Source organism: Suillus clintonianus (assembly GCF_016758775.1).
Source record: "Suillus clintonianus strain FC179 chromosome Unknown DEU56scaffold_142, whole genome shotgun sequence".
Lineage (NCBI taxonomy): Eukaryota > Fungi > Basidiomycota > Agaricomycetes > Boletales > Suillaceae > Suillus > Suillus clintonianus.
This window is the reverse complement of record NW_024539366.1, coordinates 91846-107169: the sequence shown is the minus strand read 5'-3', so window position 1 is coordinate 107169 and position 15324 is coordinate 91846. Positions and strand designations below refer to the sequence as shown.

At 47.9% G+C, this 15324-nt stretch overlaps 5 protein-coding genes across 5 annotated transcripts; 1 reads left to right on the top strand and 4 right to left on the bottom strand.

The window, feature by feature from the left end:
- Window positions 1-190: 190 nt before the first annotated feature.
- DEU56DRAFT_761135 (uncharacterized protein) lies at window positions 191-1544 on the bottom strand (the record flags this gene model as incomplete). The annotated part of the gene is made up of 5 exons (XM_041350504.1): window positions 191-535; window positions 582-597; window positions 623-809; window positions 858-1228; window positions 1297-1544. Coding segments are annotated over 5 exons (1167 nt in total), but the record flags the coding sequence as incomplete, so codon positions are not given.
- A 1233-nt stretch (window positions 1545-2777) lies between these two features.
- On the bottom strand, window positions 2778-3623 carry DEU56DRAFT_918743 (uncharacterized protein; the record flags this gene model as incomplete). The annotated part of the gene is made up of 3 exons (XM_041358160.1): window positions 2778-2942; window positions 3074-3190; window positions 3243-3623. The coding sequence occupies 3 exons, from the start codon at window positions 3621-3623 to the stop codon at window positions 2778-2780; spliced, it is 663 nt and encodes a 220-aa protein (XP_041202320.1).
- A 443-nt stretch (window positions 3624-4066) lies between these two features.
- DEU56DRAFT_974831 (uncharacterized protein) lies at window positions 4067-6981 on the top strand (the record flags this gene model as incomplete). The annotated part of the gene is made up of 5 exons (XM_041359559.1): window positions 4067-4086; window positions 4152-4419; window positions 4482-4769; window positions 4824-6504; window positions 6559-6981. The coding sequence occupies 5 exons, from the start codon at window positions 4067-4069 to the stop codon at window positions 6912-6914; spliced, it is 2613 nt and encodes an 870-aa protein (XP_041202319.1). The 3' UTR covers window positions 6915-6981.
- A 3119-nt stretch (window positions 6982-10100) lies between these two features.
- DEU56DRAFT_837624 (uncharacterized protein) lies at window positions 10101-10466 on the bottom strand. The gene is made up of 2 exons (XM_041354845.1): window positions 10317-10466; window positions 10101-10210 (listed from the first exon to the last, which is right to left on the bottom strand). The coding sequence occupies exons 1-2, from the start codon at window positions 10458-10460 to the stop codon at window positions 10166-10168; spliced, it is 189 nt and encodes a 62-aa protein (XP_041202318.1). The 5' UTR covers window positions 10461-10466; the 3' UTR covers window positions 10101-10165.
- A 435-nt stretch (window positions 10467-10901) lies between these two features.
- On the bottom strand, window positions 10902-11066 carry DEU56DRAFT_837623 (uncharacterized protein; the record flags this gene model as incomplete). Its single annotated transcript, XM_041354844.1, has 1 exon — window positions 10902-11066. A coding segment is annotated over one exon (165 nt), but the record flags the coding sequence as incomplete, so codon positions are not given.
- Window positions 11067-15324: the final 4258 nt, after the last annotated feature.

Genomic DNA, 15324 nt, shown 5'->3' with positions numbered 1-15324 from the left:
TGCACAGACACGAACAAAACGCACAAAAGCGAACAAAACACACAGAAAAAAAGGTTGCGGAACGGGTCCATAGTATGATAGTACAATAGACGTGATCATGTACAAACTAAGCTAAAAAGTAATGCGATATCTACTGCACCCCAGCCATCATCATCATGTCGAGTTGAGCTAATACATTAGTCGATCGAACCTGCGAGTCCCCAATGCTTAACATATGAGATTTCCGATAGTCGAACGCAATTCTCTGGACACCGTCCATGTTGCCAATGTAGCGCACAATGTCCTCGAATGTCTCACTCCCTTCGTGTTGCGTGAATGGCAGGATGACTGGTGGATGGGGAATCTGCTCCCGCAGCGCTAATTTCACAGCTGCACCAATAGCACCAAAGGCGTAGTTGAGTTGTTGATGTCGATGTAACGCCGAGGTGGAGAGGAATTGTGAGATACCGAGGTCGCTACACCATATGAATTGAACGGCAACATGAAAAATCAGGGGATTGTCGAGAACCCCGTCAAGTATGGTGACATGCCCGCTCTGAAAAAAGATCACAATTTGGTATTTAGAAGAAAATTGAACGTACTGCGTCGACCGTAAACCTATTCATGAAGGCCAACGGGTTACGTGTCGTTAATCAATGCGGTTATGACACGACCCCGAAATTGGACTGGTTGGAGATTGGACTCTAGCGGGGGGTAGAAAGTGTAGCCCAAGGCGAGACAACTCCGTACCATGTCCAATAGCTTCCGAAAACAGCCGTTCCAGGCGGCTGTCACCTGCTGACGTTCACTACTTGTCGTTCGGATTGTAACTACAATGAATCAGTATTCAACTCCGCAAATTATATGTAAACACGTACCATTCATACCTGGCATGACGACTCTGAAATCGCGAGAAACAAGCGCCGCCCTCTCACCATCAGTACCGGCCATTGCAGATGCCGTCAAGAAGAATCGTAAGATTCTTCTTTTTGCAGAATTGAGGATCTGTTTTTTGACAAGGGAATTGACGTTAATGAGGGCTGGTGTAGTTGGCTGCACAGCAGCAGGACCAGGAAAGATGGCAGGGGCCGCTGGTGCAACTCCGCTAGCAGTAATTCCTGGCTGCATAGCAACAAACTTGAGTGACAAAGGGACCAGTGTGCTTGGCCGTGAAGCAACAGGGGCAGCAATCGTGGATGGGATAGCGAGGGCAGCCATCGGAGCTGTTGGCTCAGGTGGCCGAAGGACCCTGGGTTCAGGTATGAAATATGTGCGGAGGGTCGAGGGCGATGATTTCTCTCAGGATGCTGTGACGACCCTGCCAGCATCTGGGGAACTGGCGGGTTGTATAAAGAGTCGAGTTGGGCGGAGTAAGGGATTACAGGGTAGACGTCATCACCGGCATCAAGTGGTTTGCTGGTGCTAGATGACGGCGCGGGGGGTGGAGCATCCATCTCGGGCGTGAGCAATTGTAGACTATTAGTTGTTGCATATGGATAGACACCATCACCAGCGTCAAGTGGTTCAAGTGTGCTAGACGATGGCGTGGGGGGTGGAGCATCCATCTCGGACGTTAGCGATTTAGACTACTTGTAGTCGTTGCATATTGTGGGTCGGTCATACGGAGGAACCTTGAAAGTGGGTCCCCTCATCATCTGCTTCAAGTTGATCTGTCAACAAGCGACTAGTGTATTACTGGCTTGGGTACTCACCGTTTAAATTCGGATTTCTATCTGCATAGTCTGACAACGAGAACCTGTCTTGAAGCTGGCCAGGGAAGTGTGGATATTCATTGTCATCCGGCGGCTGCATACTTTGCTGGAAGCAAATACTGGCAGTAGGAAACAAGGAGATGCGAGATCACGGCGAGAGAGCTGGCATAACGTGCCAGAAACATGTAGAATCCTGATACATAATGAAGACTCAATAGAATAGAGCCGAGCCAGTGGTCATATAATCGCGATCGATACCTAGCGGTCCTAATCATGAGAAGAGTGATATGCTGCTATCAGTAGTGTAAGACTGAGCACGACTATTTCACGTACAATGACAGATGGGGAATGGAGGCCAAAACTGAATTGACTCACGATGAGCATATCAGTTGGGGCGATTAAACTGGGGCGTTCACGTTTGCAGCTGATTACAGATCGATTTGAAGCCTCGAGTCTATGGCTTGGCGGGTAAGCGGCCTTACAGTTGCAATTGGGTAATACAAGTAGCCACAGATGCCGGAACATGCAAGAATCAATGACTTATATGGACTGTTTAAACGACTACATATATGGGAGCGTTCAAACGACGACATATATGGCAAAAATCAACCGAGCCTTCCATACGCCAATTAATATGTATTGTATTGATGCCATCATAGATATCATGTTAATTCTTGTTTCAGGTGATAAGACGAGCAGAGTGGAACAACACATGCATTTGACAGGTGTCTACAACATCGTAAGTGCATACAAAAATTCACAAATCGCCATGAAGTAATAGATACCTCCACATCAATAATGATCACGAGAAACAGATATTGAACATAAGACAAGAAGAGCGATTGGAGTGGTAAAAGGGAGCCTGCAACTTGCGATGAGTTGAATGGTAATACTTGAAAGGAGGATTTCCCATACCGCTGAAAGGGCGACTATCAGTCAGCTGACAACCTAGAGCCTGCGCCTTCACCTGAATCCTCAGAGTCATGATCCGAATCATCTGGGGGCAGGTCTGCGTAAGACCCATCACTCAAATCTGGATCTGAGTGTTCAGAGGGTTCCCTAGTGCCGATGCAGGAGAGTCCACCATTAGGGGTGAAGAGGAAATGCCGCAGCAGGTTTCAAAAATGCATGTTTAACACGTGAATTGAGGAGGGTTGCAACCTGGTCAGTTTGGGCACTAGCGACGCGGAGGATCTCGCATTCGTCTTCAAAGACAGCTTGAAGATATTTTCTATCATCCTCAAGTTCCGCCTGCCCACGCTGTGAAAAAATCCTCCTAAAGCCGTGCAATTCCCCATCCAGCCATCTTGAACCGTTGTTCGTTTTCACCATAGATGGCAATGAGGAATTCTTCATACTGTGCAGCCTCGTCAATTTCCCACGTCGCCAACACCATGCTGTTGGCGCGCAACCTCGCGACTTGCGAGCTTGGCCTTGTATCCTTTGTACAAGGTTGCAGTCATCATTTGAGAAAGGCCGCTCTCCAACTGTTCTTGAAACTTTCAGACCACATCAATGAGTTATCAATGTCTAGAAGTAAATATGGCATACCTTCTGTGTTGCTTCCAACGAGAATTCTGGTTGGAATTTGGACTTCATCATCCGAGCTGCATAACGAAGCTCCAATGGAGCTGGATTGGGGGGGTATGGAAAATGTTTCCTTGATGTCCGAGACTTTGATGTTTTGTCATGTGTAACAAATGTGCTCTCTTTCGCTTCAGAAGGCGTAGGTTTGCCATCCTCTGAAAGGCTTAGATATGAGGCATGTAAATCTGTATTCATCGTAATTGAAGAGCCTGATCGTTGGCTTGAATTACAGAGAGTCGGACTAGGGCAGTCAGGAGAAGACAGAACAGTGGGACTGCTCATTCGAGCAGGAGATAAAGGCGGACTATTTGATTTAACAGGAGACGAGGCTGGTGAGCTGTCCATCTTATTGTGCGAATCTTACCCTGGAACTTTGGCAATGTATTATTGATATCCGGTATCGGAGCCTGAAAAATGACATAGAGGAGATAGCATCTAGTATTAGTGAACATTCCCTCGTACCATTATGGTCCAATGCACAGGATGTTATACGACTTTTTCGGCCACTGGTTTAAGTCAACACTTAGCTAAAACCAAGAATCGATGCTGCATGGCTGTGCTCGCTGCATCACGCTCAAATGTCCACTCTCCAATACCAACTCCTTCAGATGATCTTGCGGACTCAGAAATCGAAGCTGATGATCAAGCACCTGCGAATGGAGGAGACTTTTTTGGTACTTACGAGGAAGATGAAATCCAATGGCCCGGTGACATGGAATGGTATGCTAACAGCAGTGAGAATAGTGACAGCTCGGACTCCGAGGATGATGTCGTACCTGGCCTCGATGATGCCGAATGGGAACCCCTCGTAACTGGAAGGGATTTAGAGGACCAACTCGGAACTGCCGAAGAAGACAGCACAGAGATGAATAGCCACAATCGTGATTTGCGTCAGCAGATTGAGCAACGCGTGCTTCAGGAAGATGCAATCACTATTGTGCAATACCCTGATGCTCGAGCAGGGCACCCCATTCCGCAAGCTGACATATGCAATGCAAACGCTGCATACGCTACTGTTATCAATGACACTGCAAATCCATATGCCCCCTTCGCCTCTCGAGTGGATTGGGAAATTGCACGATGGGCTAAATTACGTGGCCCAACTTCAACCGCATTTTCGGACTTGCTTGGTATCAGTGAAGTCAGTGAATGGTATTAATATCACCTTCGAGCTGTGGGTAATGTGTCTATCTTTGTTGACAGGTCCATGAAAAGCTTGGTCTTTCTTACAAGAACTCAAGGGAATTAAATAAGATCATCGACAAGCAGCTTCCTGGTCGCCCAAAGTTCAGGCGTGAACAAATTGTCGTCGCAGGCGAGGCTTTCGACGTTTTTTATAGGGACGTTATCGAATGTGTTAAGGCTCTGTATGGTGACCCAGATTTTGCCGATTTTCTAATCTTTGCACCGGAACGCCACTATGCAGATGAGGAACAAACTGTCCGATTATTCCATGATATGCATACTGGTAAATGGTGGTGGGATACTCAGGTAAGTTCGCATTTTGGGGACTTCTGCTCATCGAAAATAACTGACATTAAATAGAAAAAGCTTGATCAGCGCAAACCGGGTGCTACCATCATTCCAATTATTATTTCGAGTGACAAGACTCAAGTAACAATGTTCCGAAATAAAACGGCTTACCCAGTCTACCTTACTATTGGCAACATTCCAAAGGAAATCCGCCGAAAGCCATCTCGCCGTGCCCATATTCTTCTCGCTTATCTTCCTACTACCCATCTCGAGCACATCACCAACCAGGCTTCACGACGCCGAACCATTGCAAATCTGTATCATGCCTGCATGGGCCGTGTCTTAGCACCACTGGAGGAAGCTGGCTTAGATGGTATTGTCATGAAGAGTGGCAATGGTATCCTGCGTCGCAGTCATCCCTTATTTGCTTGCTTCGTTGGTGACTATCCTGAGCAAGTCTTGGTTACAGGAGTCAAAACCACGGAATGTCCCAAATGTGACATACCACCAGCCGAACTCGGAAGCAATGCCGCACCTTTCGAGATGCGCAACCTTGACGCTGTCCTCAATGCATTGGCTGCGATTGATAACGGAGATCTCGCATTTGTACATGCATGCCGCGAAGCCGGAATCAAGCCCATTATACATCCGTTCTGGGAGCCCCTACCCTATACCAACATCTTCCAAGCCGTTACACCAGATGTGCTTCACCAATTATACCAGGGTCTTATCAAGCATCTCCTTGGTTGGCTGGCCGAGGCATTCGGAGCAGCTGAGATTGATGGAAGATGTCGAAGGCTCCCCCCAAATCACCATATCCGTCTATTTATGAAAGGTATCACTAGCCTCTCACAAATCAGTGGTACGGAGCATAGTCAGATATGCCGTTTTCTACTTGGGATCATCATCGACATCCGACTCCCCAACCGTCTTGCCCCAAGCCGTCTCATACGTGCCATCAGAGGTCTACTTGACTTCCTGTACTTGGCGCAGTATCCTTGCCACAGCTCCGAAACATTGACTCTCCTCACAGAAGCTCTCGATCTTTTTCACAACAACAAGCAGATCTTCGTCGACCTTGGAATACGAAACAATTTTAATCTTCCAAAGCTCCATGCAGGCCGCCACTATATGTCGATGATCCAGACTTTTGGCACAACTGACAATTACAATACAGAATATACTGAGCGCCTCCACATCGACTTGGCCAAAGATGCATATCGTGCAACAAACCACAAAGATGAGTTTGTTCAAATGACTCAGTGGCTTGAACGCAAAGAGAAGATCGCTCGACATGAGAGACATGTCATGTGGCGCCTCCACGGCAATCCCATTCGACACCAACCTCGTCCAGCAAACCTGTCTTTCGACCGGGTTCAAACATTAACGAAGCATCCTAGCATGAAAGCTGTGCCAATTCAGAAGTTAATCACGGAGTATGGGGCCACGTACTTCCGTGAGGCGCTTGCAAGATATGTTGCACAGCTGCATCATCCACACGAAGCCACCACTCGTCGCCGCCTCGAGGACCTTGCTGCTGCTATCCACCTTCCATTCCGCACACTTCCTGTGTATCATATAATCAAATGGCGATCTGATGGTGCACAGGGACATGGTGACCCATGTGTCACAGTGGACAGCGCGCATGTCAAACCTCGCCGTGTGACCACCAGTCAAAAAGGCGCTGATGTCCCAGCACGATTTGATACTGTGCTTATTAATGATGGGACTGGCCGTTCTGCAGGTATTGAAGGTCAGTTTTTGATTCCCGAGGATGCTAGGCAGTCAAATGATGAATTTTCAACAGGCTACCGTGTGGGTCAGATTCGCGTAATATTCTCAATCCCGCAGAGTGCTGTTACAATGATGTTCCCTACCGCAATCCAGCCTCCCAAACATCTCGCCTATGTAGAGTGGTTCACTCGGTTTCCTCCTACAGCTGATTCGAACCATGGAATGTTCAAAATCAGCCGCTTCGTGCAATCGGGTGAGAGAGTTGCGAGCATCATACCCGTCACAAACATCCACCGAAGTGTCCATCTCATTCCAAAGTTCGGACCTGTCGCACCTCATCAATGGACCAGTAGCGAAGTCCTCGAGCAATGTGACACTTTTTATGTTAATTCTTACATTGATAGGCATACATTTGTGACGGTTAGATAGCACATTGTAACTTCATTAAAGAATGTTGAAGTTTAGCGAGAAATCATCAACCTTATCTATAGCTTGTAATATTATTGTCTTTTTATTCAAGTTTGCATAATTTTGCATATCTTTGTCTAGCTTTGTGTGGGAGGGTTTTCCTGATGTCGGGCAGCCAATTTCTTTAGCGGAAAAGATATTGCAGGCAACGTAAGTTGAAGATCCTATTCTCACCCTCCCACGCCTTCGACAGCGACAACCACTCACTAGTTGCTCACTACCCTGGCACACCAACTCACCTAATCATGACCCTTCCCACCCTTCCAATTTCCTGCCATCGCCCCACACTTAAGCAGGACCTTCCGCGTGCTCCCGCTGATCTGGCGCTGCCGTCACGACCAATTCCTCGTTGCTCTGGCACATTCCATGGCCAGCACCCTGCTTCTGCCCTCATGTGTACTTCATATATTTCCCTTCATTCAATTTCAGCCCACTGACTCTGTCACCATTCTCCAAGATCTGCGCTGAGCCCGAGGATTTGAAAATGTCTATTGTTTGGGCCCGTCTCCTCGCAGACTACGAAATCCATCAAACATTTGAATTTAGCCTGAACTTCTTGTTTGCGAAATTCACTCGGGAATTGGAGGCCTGATCTAATTGGGGCCTTCGACCTTTCTTCTATCTAACTCAACAGGGGAGGAAAGATACCATTTTGAAGAAAGTTCATTTTTTGTTGCCGTTCTTAGGACGCCCGCAGAGACCTTCATAGCGTCTCCGAGACTTGGTGAGCTAGAGCACACTTACCTCGAAGCTGTTCAATTAATATCATCTTAGTGTTGGGTGTATCTATGGGTTGGTGAACCTCGATGCTTCAACTGCGACCGCCCTGTGCGCCATTGCGAGATGCAAACTGTCAACCACGAAGATGGCAAGACGGTCTGCAGTTCCATGATTTTGTTGCCTACGTTCTGTAGCTTTTGACCTTGGTACCGTGCCGCTAGTGTGTCCGTTATTGAGACCGATGCGTCTCAGTGGCCGCATCACAGACAACGTTCTCTCCAGCTTGGCAAATTACATCAACTCCCTGCTCTCAAAGGACAGTGCTGCAAAGGAGTAGAATCTTTATTTTCAGCTCTTGGGCTACCTTCTTCGTCCACCTCAGTGTCGGTGGGCCTCATTTCGTCAACTTCGCAAGTGCTGGCTCGGTCTTAAGTACCCTTGTTCTCAAAATGCTATTATCTCACTCACGACTACGGTCAGCCACTGTTGATGTCTTCTGCGCCATCCCATTGCGTGGGAGCAAGGCTGACCGGCTAAAGGAGCAACTCAGGCCCTGACACGGGGCATCACAGTCATGTGCACATGCTAGATAACGACACTGATATTGTTGATTGACTTGGAACCGATCCGATGCAGGATTAAATCTGATTCATTCAACGGAACGGTATTATACCTAGCGCTAGTACACAATGCAACAACATAAGGGTACACGAAAAATGATATTCAAAAACTAATCGGCGGGGCAGCGAGGGAATGGAAGCAACCAGAATTACAAAAAATGCAGTTATCGACTCTAACTACACCTATGTGAAAAAAATATGATCAGCTGTTCTAGTGGAATCTTCGTGCGCAACGACTTCATAGCCCTACGCAATGCCACTGCAACCTGTGTGCAGTCCAATCTCCCTGAACCATCTACCAGTTTTCCATAAAAAGCGGACGCAACCTGATGCGCAGCCTCGTCGTCGACATCCCCCATGGAACATTCACACTGCGAAACCAGGAGAATTGCATAGCCGCAGCGAGATTGATGGACTCATCTTATTGTCCACAGTAGTGCGGCTGACCAATAAGAATGCAAGCTCCAGATGACGGTCCAGTGAGATCGGATGACGTACTTGATCATTAGAGGCCCGTCGTACATGGAAAAGAAGCCCTTAAATGGTCGTTGTCGATCTCGACTTCCTCGGCAGGCCAGGTGAAGCCATTGACTCTGGCTCAGTAATGAGAACACGTCCGCCCTAGAGCAATGTTCGCTGTCCGATAAGACAGAGATCCTGCCTTCCAGTGAATGCCAACGACGGATACCAGTTCGCCCGATCCCTGCAATCCTTTCGAAGCTGTTGCTCTCGTTCTCCTCTGCCCATGGCTATATATATGACGAAATTAGAATATTCAGGATATGAAAATGAAGCGGCCAAAACGACTGCTGATTGCACAACACTTTCGTCATATACCTTCAGTGCGGCTAGGAAGTGTGAATAGACTATACATTAATGAGAGCAAGGGGCATTAGAGAGATAGTGTGACAACAAGCCCTTATTCCGCGACCCACACTGTCTGATTCGAAGGTTGGGTTCTTGATCGATGTGTGGACTGGGATGCTGTTCTGGAGGAATGTCAACGCCGCTACCAGACACGCTGGCTGGCCCAGTGCCTGTCGTTGATGAAGATCCACTTAACTGTTGGTTCACTCAGATGAAAGACAAGGTGACCGGATGCACGTCAACAGTTAGTTATGATGACTGACTAGAAATAAATAAAATGTAAACATACCGGTATACTTTGCCAGAGTATTGCAGGCAGCGGAATGAGACAAAATAAGGTCAACGGCCGCGACTCTTTGAAAGGATATTCTTGTCAACGATGAGCTGAGGAATCCACACGACAACTGCGACAATATGAACGTTCGACATCATCATAAGAATGCACACGTGGACGTACCTCCTTCAAAATACCAGACACTAGGGAAGGCATGACCGAGGAGCTGCTATGCTGAGAACACGTCGTGAGGACAGTGTGGTCTGGGATAGATGAACATCGACTTTGCAACTTGATGCCCGCCATCCCAACCGGTACAAGCGAGAGCTGACCAGGCTTTGTATACTTCGAGGCACTGCCTTTCACCCCAAATTCCGTAGTTCATACTAAACCGTTTGCGTACACAATCAATTTCATGAGATCGTCGGAAATCACAGTACTCAACATGGCATTATAGGTGAAGGAAGGCTTGGAAGAGAACTTGGAAGTTTACTAGCAGTTGATGGTGAAGCTCAGAACATCGTGTCAGTGATTTTGGGTGAAGTGGCATGTTAAATTTGGTTCGAGCGGATTGGTGCGAGTCCTAGGAGGCAAAAGGAATACTTAGTACAGAGAGGGGGTTCTTGGAATGGGAACGAGTACTCATAAAGGCTCGGGCCCCCATCCACCGCCTCCTCTCTGTAGAAATTGTGCATGCCCTCCAGCCCGGTTTTGCATCGCGAAGACCATGTCTACATCGTACTCCAATCCTGATGGCGCTCTCGTGCGACCGTCATCTTCATTAACACAGAATCAGGAACAATTTCAGAGGAGACAAAAATACACGATGGTGCAGCATAACCAAAGAAGGAAAGTAAAGCGAAGGAGTAGGGAGATACTTACCTTCATGATAGCGTTAATTCCATGCTGCGCCAGCATCTGTGGAGCGAACTCTGATCTTCGATATGCCTCACGTTTCTTCCTTCGCGCGAGACAAAACACATCTACGTACCGGGATTTGGATGCAAAGAGCGCAATAGCAGGCATGCCTCGCTGGTGGAAAGGAATATCATTAGAAGGAAGTCATGAATGCGCAACGAGGAAAGAGAGAAGACTTACCCACATCTTCTCAACAATAGCTATGCATGATAAGCCACGCCAAATGCCTGTTGGGAGACTTTTGCGGCTTCAACGTCGGAAATGACATGTGTCTTGTGAGATTAGTTGCGTGAAGTCTCCCGAGTTCGCCGTGCGTCTGATATTATAGGTTTGACGCTCCTTCATCGAGGGTGTCCATAATGTCCGACTCGACGAGCTAACTGAAGTGTGTGAACAAGCACAACGTGCAGTCCAAGAGAAACGGGTTGAATATTGAACATGAAAACAGGAAGCTGCCAAAATGACTGCTGATTGCACAACACTTTTGCCGCATACCTTCAGGGCGGCTAGGAAGTTCAAGAGTTCGAGGAAACGCGGTTACATCATACATTAATGAGAGTAAGGGGCATCAGAGAAGTGGTGTGACGATAAGCTCATATTCTGGGACCCACGATGTCCGATGCGAGGGTTGGGTTCTTGATCGATGTGTGGACTGGGGATGCTGTTCTGGAGGAATGTCAACGCCGCTACCAGACCCGCTGGCTGGCCCAGCGCCTGTCGTTAATGAAGATTCACTTAACTGTTAGATAGAACGCGCTTCGGAAGGCAGGAACTCCGTCACACAATTAGTAGCGGGTTTGAGACGTGAGGGGAAAGAGATTTTGCCGCATCTGGTGGACACGCGAATCTTGGGATTCGACGAAATGAAGAGATGATATTGCAGTAAGGTGCACGTATGTGTTCGGAAAGTTACACGGTGATGAGTTGGAGGAACTGTTAACAACAGAAGCAACAATGTTGATGTGGTCATCTAGGATGGATGGTTGTCGACCAGATACGAGCGCCAGGAAGCAGCAACTGCACTATGATGCGAGGGCATACATGCTGGAAGACGTGGAGATAAGAGTCAGACGAATGTATACGACGCTGAGGCGGCGGGAGGCTGTCGAGGAAAGCAAATGTGACAATAGGGAGTATTCGTGGAAGCGAACCACATTGTGTCTTGGGCGTCTATGGAAACGAGGCAAATTAATGTAGTGAAGTAACGTAAAAACGCATAATACACGCACCTCTGCAGCTGAGATACAGACGCCCACAAACCCTCCAAAGTCGACCTCGATCGTGCTCAACACTACTAACCTGTAGTAAAATGACGAACCTCATTCTAAGCAAACCACTTCGAACTTTCAAAGGTCATAAGGGACGCATAACCGCAGTCGCAGTTTTCCCTGATAGACGAAGAATGATTACGGGGTCGACGGATAAGACACTTTATCTTTGGGACTTGAAGACAGGTGTTGTGTTGAAGAAGATGGAGGGGCATAGCAGTGAGGTGTGGGCATTGGCGGTATCACGAGATGGGCAAATAATAGCAAGCGGTGATCAATATGGAGGGGTCATCGCTTGGAACGGAGAAACAGGAGAATCTCTCACCCAACCCATCAAAGCCCACTCCCAAAATGTCTACTCGCTGGACTTTTCCGCGGATGGTACGGTGTTGGCCACTGGTTCAAACTTGGACCACACGGTCAAGCTGTGGTGCACCAAAACATGGCAGCAACAAGAAAATCAAATTGATTGTGAACGTGGTGTCTACCGGGTTCTATATTCGCCGTCTGGTGAACTTCTTGCAATCGCAAAATTTAGCAAAATCGAAATTTATAATTCAGGCACAAGGGAACACGTCGCAACCTTGAAGACTTTGAACCGCTCAATCGCGTGGACGCCCGATGGCACACGCCTTCTGTGTGCCGGTCATCCCGATGACGCCATAGAAGAGTGGGATACATCAACCTGGGAGAAGGTCGGTGGTCCCTGGAAGGTCAATATTAACCCGATTAGCGCCATCGCCGTCAATCCTGCTGGAACGCTCGTCGCTTCCATATCTGAAGAGAACAATGTCCATCTCTGGCGGCTCTCAGATCGACGAAAAATTGCCATCTTCAAGCGCTCATCCACTGACGATCAGACATGTATCACGTTCTCCGCAGATGGCAAGCACATCCTCAGCGGAGGTTGGGATAAAAAGATCTTGGAGTGGGAAGTACGCAAGGGTTTTCATTCAAAGGCGAGTCTCCATCCTTGACTCGTGTCACGCAATTCGAGCATGCTTCATGCAGATCCTCGGTACTATCACGATAGCCCGTGATTCATGCATAGCTGGGGACTTGTCTGCCGCTGAACAGCTACTTACGCAAGAGATTGACGCCAACGCCAAAAACTATATCTCCTATGCCAATCGCTCATTCGTTATGGCGCGAAAAAAAGACTGGGACCGCGCCCTTGAGGATGCAATCAAGGTCAGTCATACAGACCAATCATGGCCCTCTTATGAAAGGCTAACTTTCAAATCTGTGACATAGTCCATCAGGATTATGCCCTCCATGACAGGCTATATCTCCAAGGCCATCGCCCTCTGCGGAAAAGGCAATGTCCTGGACGTGAGGGTAGCATTTGACCTCGCAACTATGTTCACGAACCAAAATTCACAAACCATCCATTTTCTTCTCTTGATCAAGGTAAGTTAGTTTCATCTCGCATGCGCTCTGCTCCATTCCGTATTTCAGGCCATTGCCCTCTTCAATGCAGATCAACATGACGAGGCAATGCTGCTCATCAAAGAGCTAGCCACCGCTTTTCCAAAATCTGATACCCTCGCGTGTTGTGTCGTAGAAGTAAGTGTCATGCGGCTACACTCGGTGATTGACACTGATCTTTGCGACTCGCACATTAGACATATCTACGTGTTCAGCTTGGAACCGAGGCCTTGGATGGCGCGCGTTATGATGAAGCTGCTGACCACTTCGCCGCCGCCATCAACTCCAGCGCTTTCCCATTGAAATTCATCCATGAAGTATACGAGGACTTGATCGTGGTACGTTGACATCATGCATCCGATTTTTTTTTCATAACTGAGTGTTTTGTCCAGCTCTTCGGCTGGGATCTTGAGTCCTTCCGGCTCACTGCATACCAGAAACGTTGTCAGGCTTTCCTTTCGGCAGGTAAAGTCGAGGAAGCCCTCGCATCACACCAACACATGATGGACGCCATCGACGAAACTGAGAAGGCCAGCTCCCTCGATTGGTCCAACGGCAAGTTTTCAATGATGTCACTCGAAGCCACCATACTTACCCGCATTTCACTCAGAATTCAAGGAACAATGTAGCGCGCTCGCTGCTCGTGATGACCGTATCCTTGGCGCATGTACTCCCTTTCTCAACCTTTTCGCTACTGACCTAAGTTTTGCAGGCGGAGATTCCGGGGCAAGATCAAGATGGCTTTGATGCAGAACCTGATTTCTTCCGGGGAATGCGTGGTGTTTGTGCATCAGTGTATTCTTCATTTCTCTCTCTCACATCATTCGTTACAGCATTCTCAGATTTCCAGTCCACGACCTCAGCAGCGCCCAGGGCGCTTCAAGAAACTCGGGCTCGCTATGACAAGGAGTCCTCGTCCAGTTCCTCCACCTCCACCTGCACTGCCCACCGCCCTACCACCTGCCGCTGCTCCCACCACCTTTACAGCCCACGTACGACACCTATTTACCTGGAGACCCGATCGTGCAGCACCACCCGTCGTCGATGTTCCTTTTGCACAGGGTCGAAAGGTGCGCTCGATCTGTCTTCATCACTGTCTTGGGTATCTCATGTAAATATCTACAGCGTAATGCTGCAGCGGGTGCTCCTCCTGATGACGATCCGGACATTATACATGCTGAATATTTCGATGATGGTCCACCGGACCCCAATACACAACAACCCAACACACAACAGCAACGACAACCAGTAGTAATACAGGCAGACACTGGGGGACATGGAGGTGGCAAATCGTGTTTCTGCTGCTAGCGCCTTTCTTGGATGTCCTCGGGTATTTTAGTTTTGTCCTTGCTCTTGTTTGTTGCGATATCTATTTTGACTTGAAGCAGTATTTTTTTTGCCGTATCTTTCAGATTTCTTGTCCCTATTCATAGCTAATTTGCGGCCGCGAGTTTGGTGAATCGTTTGCTGGCAAGACTCTTGACCAGCCACTACTTTTACAACGTGCTACCTAACTAGTGCGTTCCCATACACAAGGGCGATCCCACTGCGGTTTTCCAGCTGTGGCAATGGCTCGCTTTAAATTAATGGAACAAGCGGGACGGTCGGATCACTCTATCAGTGTCTGTCCTTAACAATTCACGGCCTTTGAAGATGATCATGGTTCGAGCCTGTCTGCGAGTGGCATTTACATAAAAACATTCGAAAATGAGCTTCAACAGATTTTGAGATTTCAAATCTCGGTGCCTCATTGCAAGAACTGTGTACGTCGACTCTATTATGATAATCATATAATTCCGCAAGTTCTGTGATCACAAATGAACCGTCACTGTCTGTCTACGCCTGTCACTACCATCGCACACCAGCACCCGGGCTTTGAAGACTACGAGAAAGGACTGACTCACCCAGGAGCTAGCTTCGAGCTTATAAACACCTGAAGTTACTCCTATCAACCTCAGCAGTTTTTGTACGAGAGTGCCTCGTAGTATATAATTTCGCCCGTAGTTCCACAGAAATACCCGAAATCGTTGCTATTGTTGAAACCTTCGAGGCCCGTCGAGCACTCCACTTCATTGGCGGATAGCCACCAGCATGTGGTCATGCACCACATATATGTACCGGTATTTGGATGCAAACAGCGCAATAGCAGGTGTGCCTCCTTGGTGGAAAGAAATATCATTGAAAGGAAGTCATGAATGAGCAATGAAGAAAGACAAAAGACTTACCCGCATCTTCAACTATAGCTATGTACGATGAGCCACGCTAAAAACCTGTTG